Consider the following 8,226-nt stretch of genomic DNA (forward strand, 5'->3'; position numbering starts at 1 on the left):
TGCAAACTATACTATTTACAAATGCTTCCCAGGGCCGAGCCTCTGATTCACTAGCACCCAAAGAACTGGGCTATTTGATCAGATCTGGAATGTAGCTGGTACTTAAGCCTCTAGACATTGTACAGTCTTTTTTATGGATGCCAAAGCGACATTCGACATACATACTGCTTCTGTATGGCGGGGAAACAGTTGTTCCAGCAACCTTTGCATACTGAGACCACAGCTTACAGTCACTATATCTCAGCCTATTTTATACAAGTGATATGGCTACGAAGGTCCGAGGAGAACGAGAATAAAGTGAGATAAACGTGCTGAAAACTGCTTAAAAGTATTAACCTGATGGTTCTAGAAGTCAGAGAAGAAATCTTGAGGGCCCACGTGAATAATAAATGGTGCGACGCTCAGAGGCTGGCAATAGGGGCTGTCAATGAAAAAACCACCATAGGCTGGGGCTGCTGTGCTGTAGCCATATGGTGTTCCATAGCCTGGAGCTATGTAGCCAGGAGCTGCTGTGGCCCCAACAAAAGCCCCTCTTGTTAGCGTTCCTCTTCCTCTGCCCCGGACAGCCTGGACTGCCGCAGACACAGCTGTATTCACAACACCCTTTGCCTGAGGAATAATCTTCTTTTTCTTATTATTTGCTGCATTGGGTCCAGAAAACAGCTTTTCCAGAGCAGCTAAAGCTGCGCTGGCCTTCGCGACTTTCTTATTTGGACCTGCACCTCTAAATTTCTGCCCATCTACTTCCACCTCCATTACAAAGCGCTTATCATGGCTTCCACCCGTCTCTGAGATGAGTTCGTATTTAAGTCCTCTCCTTTTTTCATTGAGCTCCATCACAGGATTGTTGCCACTTGCTGTGAGGATAGGGCCCTGAGTTCTTACCTCTAAGGTACTGGAGGTTTCAGTTGTAGAATTTCCAGTATTATTGCTTGAATTTGAAGACACTGTTTCATTTTTGCCTTCATTATCTGATTTTTCATCAGAACTCATACATTCAATATCTGCATCAAAGCCCGTTGGATATCCCATTGCCTGCAACACCTTCACTGCTACATGAAGCTTCGCTGTTTTCTTGGATGGTCCTGAGGCTTCGTATGTTGTGCCATCCACATCTACAGACATGGTGAAGACTGGGGCATGGACAGGGCCAGACTGGGATAAGAGTTTGTACTGAAGCCCAGGCCTGATCTGATTTAGTCTCATTAGTGCATTCATAAGGTCTATTGCTTTACTATCCAAAATTTTCCTTAAATTTCGTTTCATCTTTTTATTGGGATCTTTGTCATCTGTTAATCCATCTTCAAATGGTCTCTTCAGAGCTGAAGACCCAGCACCATCTTTATCTGTAACTGACCAGGAATATTTCTGAAAAGGTTTACTAGATGGAAGGGGGTCCATCTCCAGCACTTTATAAATCTGGCCAAACGCAGATAGTCTAAGTGCATGCTGTGCACTATGGGTGATGTCTTCTTTTTGCTGGACAGTCATATAGCTCAGCGCATCTGTTGGGTCTCGTTCACAAGGATCATGAAGACCAGGACCCCCAGGAAGTAGTATTCCAGATGCCAAACACTCCATTACTCGTCTCAAGGCCTCCCCAGCGCCCAAAGGTCTATTACAAGTACCTATAGACTTTTCACATATAAGCTCTAGTGGCCATCCTTTCAATGGTGCCCATGTGGGGACTCTGTTGCACAAATCACGCAGAATTCGGAGGACAATTACACACGATTTTAATCCATTTGCACTTGCCTGAAACCATTTGGCATGTCGAAGAGACGCCAAGGCATTCAGGCATTTCTGCCTGTCCAATAAGTCCGGAGGATCTTTCATCACAACCTTTTCTCTATCCTTCTTTTCCAATTCATCCCTAATTAGAGGGGAAGTAAGTATCACCTTCAAAGTTAACGTGGGCTCTTTCATATTCCGAATAATAATAGAAGCCTCATCTACACATTGTTCCACTTGGTATTTCTCTTCCGTGAGTTTCTGAATCTGAATAGGAAGATTATCTTTGACTGTATTTAAAAGGGTCTCTGTGGGTTTGTCTTTGCACATTAAAATCAGCTCCAAGTCCATATCATCTTTAATCAGTAAGCCTTTTGCAACCAGGCCAATCCTCATCACACCACACAATGTCCGACCACCTTGATCCTTGGAATGGGTATCTGCAGCCTCTTCCTTCTTCACTTCTGTCTCGCCCTCTGCTTTTGTGCTTTTATTTGTTTCATCCAACCAATCTGAAACATGTTTAAGAGCACATTCAACAGTAGACACCATATTCTGAACAGCTTCGAGTTCTTCTGGTGATGGATATATGGTTGAATGTTTCACCATAACATGGCGATCATCATTGGCAAAAGAGCGAATAGATCTCATGGTTCTCTACAGTATTTTAGCTTCTTTTTCCTATCCTTTCCCCTTTTTCTTGTCGTCTTGACTAGACACTGTCTTCTGTGACAGAACCTCCTCATAAGCCTGAGTCCGCTGACAGCTCAGTCAATATAGCAAAGAGGGCTGAAGGTTTGTTCTCTGGGATATGTCTACAGTCCAGCTGGCTGAGACTCATCTTAAGACCACCTGAATCTCCTGAGTATCACCCGCTCCCGGGCCGCCGCTGCCGCCTGCCCTCGCTGCGCCCGCGTCCTCCCCCTCGCTCCGGCCCGGCTCCTTAGCCCAGCGTAGGCGCTCGCTCGCTCATCCGCTCGCTCCCCACGGTGGCTCTGTGGTGACTGAGGCGGCCGAGGCGGCGGAGACGGCCCCGAGCGGCCCTATTAGCAGTTTTTAAAGCATATTGTTTGTGCCTTATTATGTGTGTTTGTGTTTAGAAGCTTAATTTTTTTCTAAGTACATATCCCTTGATCATTATAAAATTATCCTCTCTGTCTTTTATGTTTTTGAGCATGAAATCTATGTCATCTAATATTGTTACCATGGCCACCTTGGCCTTTTGTAGGGGGTTGTTTGCTTGAAGGATTGTTTTCTTTATTTTCTTTCTATTTTTTTTATTTAAGTACCATGATTACAAACACGATTATAGTTGGGTTACAGTCACAAACAGAACATTCCCCTACAACAGTGAAACATTCCCTCCTCCCTCCTTCCCATCCCCTGCCTATATTCGAAACAGACATTCTACTACAGTTATTTTTTTAAGTTCAGTAAACCGTTTTTGTTTTTTTTTCTTAAAGGATAAGTGTTAAAAAAAAAAGTTGTGACAGTGGCAATCGCCTTTGTTTGCATAGGCCCAGAAAAATATGGGGAAAACAGGGAAAGAATCATTGGCCTGATTACAAGAAGGTCTCACCCCAGATGTTTATTGGCATAAGATCGACTCTGGGCTCCAGGCACACCAGTCTGTCCAACCCAAGTCATTCTCCGTGGTCCCAGTGAAACTTTTTCACACTTTAGGTGTTGTTGGTATCAGGTTCCTGTATTTAAAGATTCTGGATTCTATGCATTTTTTTCATCGAAGTCAGGCTGATGTGGAGAATTCTCTAGTTTAAGCACTAGAATCTACTGGTTTTTAGTTTCTAAATGACACATTTAGATGTGGAGCGATCTGCCTTGCAAGCAGGTTGTTGCTGAGTTGTCTGGGTGTTGAGAGCACTCTTTGGAGTAAGTCAATGCCAGAGCAGTGGTAGGTCTTCCCTGGTAGAGGTTTGCATTCTAGTAATGTTATAGACAATTGTGATTGTTTCCATAGATGGTATCCATTGTTCAGGGGTGTATGGGCACTGCCCATTCTTCTGAGGCCTAAGCCAAATCATTATGCCAATGTTCAGGGTATATGGCCTAACTGCATTGCCAAATTTGTATTCCCATCTCTGTTATATAAAAACTTGTTTGCATATGTATTATTTTCCCATTTTAATGTGCCTGTGCAAAAGAGAAACAATGCCACAAGATAATGTTGGTGTATCTGGGGGCCGATGGATCAAGTCCAACATTCCCGGTAACTTGGTTCAAGCATGAATTCTATACAGAGATACTCTTCTACCAATATTGCTTATAAATCAGATCTCAAAGGGTAAAAAGCAAATAAACAATCAAATAAAAAAACAGTGAGCAATATTGCCACTATATAAGTGGATAGTCAAAAAAGAATTATAGATGTTAAGGGAATACATCTGAGATATATAAAGGAGATAACACATGTCCCTTTTATGTTTTAGAAATAGTTGAAAGGGAGGGTGTTGTTTCTGCCTGTCCTCTCTCACCACTCCTATTCAACATAGCACTGGAAGTACTTGCTATAGCGATTAGGCAAGAAAAAGATATCAAGGGAATCCAGATAGGAAAGGAAGAAGTCAAGCTCTCACTGTTTGCAGATGACATGATACTCTACTTAGAAAACCCCAAAGACTCTACCAAAAAGCTTCTAGAAATAATAGATTCATATAGCAAAGTGGCAGGCTACAAAATTAACACACAAAAATCAATGGCCTTTTTATACACTAATAATGATAGGGAAGAAATGGACATTAAGAGAACAATCCCATTCACATTAGTTCCACACAAACTCAAATATCTTGGAGTCAACCTGACTAAAGATGTGAAGGATCTATACAAAGAAAACTACAAAACACTGCTCCAAGAAATAAGAGAGGACACGCGGAAATGGAAACACATACCATGCTCATGGATTGGCAGGATCAACATCATTAAAATGGCAATACTTCCAAAAGCATTGTACAGATTTAATGCGATTCCTCTGAAGATACCCATGACATTCTTCAAAGAAGTGGATCAAATACTTCTGAAATTCATCTGGAACAACAAACAACCTCAAATAGCTAAAGCACTCCTTGGGAAAAGGAATATGGGAGGCATTACTTTCCCCAATTTTAAGTTGTATTACAAAGCAACAGTTATAAAAACAGCATGGTATTGGAATAAAGACAGACCCTCAGATCAGTGGAATAGGCTTGAGTACTCAGAGAAGGTTCCTCAGACATATAACCACCTTGTTTTTGATAAAGGAGCAAGAAATCCTAAATGGAGCAGGGAAAGCCTATTCAACAAGTGGTGTTGGCACAACTGGTTAGCCACTTGCAAAAAAGCGAACTCAGACCCACAGCTAACACCATGTACAAAGGTAAAATCCAAATGGATTAAAGACCTTGATATCAGAACTGAAACTATAAGGTATATAGAACAACATGTAGGTGAAACACTCCAGGACATTGAGACTAAAGGCATCTTTAAGGAGGAGACAGCACTTTCCAAGCAAGTGGAAGCAGAGATAAACAGATGGGACTATATTAAGCTGAGAAGCTTCTGCATCTCAAAGGAAATAGTGCCCAGAATACAAAGGCCACCCACTGAGTGGGAGAAATTATTCACCCAATACTCATCAGATAAAGGGCTAATATCCAAAATTTACAAGGTACTGACAGAACTATACAAGAAAAAAAACAACTAACCCCATCAAAAAATGGGGAGAAGAAATGAACAGACACTTTGAAAAAGAAGAAAGGCAAATGGCCAAAAGGCACATGAAAAGATGTTCAACATCACTAATCGTCAGGGAGATGCAAATCAAAACTACTGTGAGGTACCACCTCACACCACTGAGATTGGCACACATCACAAAAAAGGAAAACAAGCAGTGCTGGCGGGGATGTGGAGAGAAAGGAACTCTTTTTCACTGCTGGTGGGAATGCCGTCTAGTACAACCTTTATGGAAAGCGATATGGAGATTCCTTCACAAACTGGAAATTGAGCTTCCATACGATCCAGCTATACCACTCCTAGGAATATACCCAAGAAACACAAAAATACAATACAAAAATCCATTCCTTACTCCTATATTCATTGCAGTGCTATTTACAATAGCCAGACTCTGGAAACAAGCAAGATGCCCTTCAACAGATGAGTGGCTGAAGAAACTGTGGTACATATACACAATGGAATACTATGCAGCCATCAGGAGAGATGAAGTCATGAAATTTTCCTATACATGGATGTACATGGAATCTATTATGCTGAGTGAAGTAAGTCAGAGGGAGAGAGAAAGACGCAGAATGGTTTCACTCATCTATGGGCTTTAAGAAAAATGAAGGACATTTTTAACAGTATCTCAGAGACAAGAGAGATGAGGGCTGGTAGGTGCAGCTCAGGACATGCAGCTCATCACATAGAGTGATGAGTGCAGTTGCAGAGATGACTACACTGAAAACTATCATAACAATGTGAATGAATGAGGGAAGTGGAAAGCCTGTCTCGAGTACAGGTGTAGGGGGGTGGGGAGGAGGGAGATCTGGGAAATTGGTGGTGGGAATGTTGCACCGGTGAAGGGGGGTGCTCTTTACATGACTGTAATCATACAACTATAATCATGTTTGTAATCACGGTGTTTAAATAAAGATAAAAAAAAAAGAAAGAAAGGGAGGGTGTTGTTTCTGAGAGACCACTTTGGTCTGTGATTTGGCCAAGCGAAGAGTGTATGGAGCCATATTATCTCCGTGTTGCCTGCTGAAGCTTCCAACTCCTCAAGAGGCATTTACTTCCTAATTGCTGGAAGCCGGAAGTTCACCAGTCCTCTTCCCAACCCTTCAGAAACAGGGAAGTCTGAGGTCTCCTTTAAACTGCTCCTCACCAGAACCTGAGCAGGGGGCCAGGTGTATCCCTGGGAACTAGGAGGAAGGAGAGAGAAGACTGTGGGGGGCAGCCGAGGCTGCATCTTCCCCTAAGCTTGGCCAAAAAGCCTACCACATGGAGCCATGTTGTCTCCGTGTTGCCTGTTGAAGCTTCCGACTCCCCGAGAGTCGTTTGCTTCCTAATTGCTTGAAGCCAGAAGTTCACCAGTTTCCTCCCTTCTCCCTGCAGGAACAGGGAAGTCTGGGGTCTCCTTTAAACTGCTCCTCGCCAGAACCCACTTTCTGGAACCCTGAGCAGGCGGCCAGAGGTAACCCTGGGGACCAGGAGGAAGGAGAGAGAAGGCGATGGGTGGCAGCCGAGGCTGCATCTTCCCCTAAGCTTGGCCAAAAAGCCTACCACATGGAGCCATGACGTCCTTGTGTTGCCTACTGAAGCTTCCGACTCCCCCCAAAACGTTACTATGAAATATATGCAATTCACCTTGGCCAAAACAAAAATCATTAGTACAAAAAAATGGTTAAATGTGGAAAATAGAAGGTGGTAGTGAGGGAGTAAAGGAATAAAATCAGCTTCTGGGCAGCGTTCTGAATATGACAAACAGATTATACCCAATGATATCCAAATATTTGTCTGTACATTCCATCCGGGGGCACTAGTCCCCACGCAGTTTCACAATGGACAGGGTTAATAAGGAAACTTACTGAAGTTAGTAAGGAAACTTTCTGCAACATCCTGAAGCTGGAATTCTTGTGCTGCCATTTCCCATGCTGTGTAAAACTCCCAGATCCCAAGAAGGAACAAGATCCTTCAAGAGCTGGAAGCCCAGAAGTTCAAAGCCCCAATCCAAACCCTCCCTCTGGAGTCGGGTGGGAAATGGGAAAGCCTGGGGTAATCTTTAAGCTTCTTGTCAGGACACACCTCACTGATTTCCCAGACGTGTGGCTCAAGGAACTCCAGGGGGAGTTTCGAAGGAAGGAGGTGGAAGGGTGCTGGGGTGACCCAAACACCACACGCCTTCTAGGCCTGGTTAGGAAGGCCTTTGGCATAGCAGAGGCCTGCCAAACCCCATGCTGGCAAAAACTCCTGGCTCCCAGGAAGGAAAGAGATCCTTCAAGAGCTAGAAGCTCAGAAGTTAAAAGCCCCCATCCAAACCCTTCCTCCGTAGCCCGAAGGATATTTTTCTAACATTAGACTTTGAGCCTCTGTTTGCTCTGAATATTCAAATATGTTTTTGTTAGCACCAGAATATGGGTTTATTTTCTAATGCATGTTGCCACTCTGTGTCTCTTAATTTGTGCCATAAAGAAAGAGATTGTAATAAAATTTTGTGCTATCTTTCAGAAGATATTTGGTGTGTTTGTGAAGTTTGTCTTGCTTTAAAGTAGCTCCTTGTCCTTTTAAAGTTGTTTTTGAATCAATGAAGTTTCTGAGCTTTTGTTTATCTATGAGCTTGAATATTGTTCATTCAATTCTGAATGAGAATCTGGCTGGTCAAAGTATTCTTTGTAAGGCATTCATATCATTGAGATTTTTTTCTTTTATTTATTTCTTTTTATTGTTTTATTATACCCTCCATTGTTGTTAGGTCTGAAGGCTCTCACTTGATAGGGCTGTTATAAA

The 8,226-nt window shown here is 42.8% G+C and overlaps 1 protein-coding gene across 1 annotated transcript; it reads right to left on the minus strand.

Moving 5' to 3' along the window:
- Nucleotides 1-208: 208 nt before the first annotated feature.
- On the minus strand, nucleotides 209-2,542 carry LOC126026186 (spermatid perinuclear RNA-binding protein-like). Its single transcript, XM_049785893.1, has 2 exons — nucleotides 441-2,542; nucleotides 209-336 (listed from the first exon to the last, which is right to left on the minus strand). The coding sequence occupies exons 1-2, from the start codon at nucleotides 2,380-2,382 to the stop codon at nucleotides 332-334; spliced, it is 1,947 nt and encodes a 648-aa protein (XP_049641850.1). The 5' UTR covers nucleotides 2,383-2,542; the 3' UTR covers nucleotides 209-331.
- Between the last annotated feature and the right edge of the window lie 5,684 nt (nucleotides 2,543-8,226).

This window comes from Suncus etruscus, chromosome 13 (genome assembly GCF_024139225.1).
Source record: "Suncus etruscus isolate mSunEtr1 chromosome 13, mSunEtr1.pri.cur, whole genome shotgun sequence".
Taxonomy (NCBI): Eukaryota; Metazoa; Chordata; class Mammalia; order Eulipotyphla; family Soricidae; genus Suncus; species Suncus etruscus.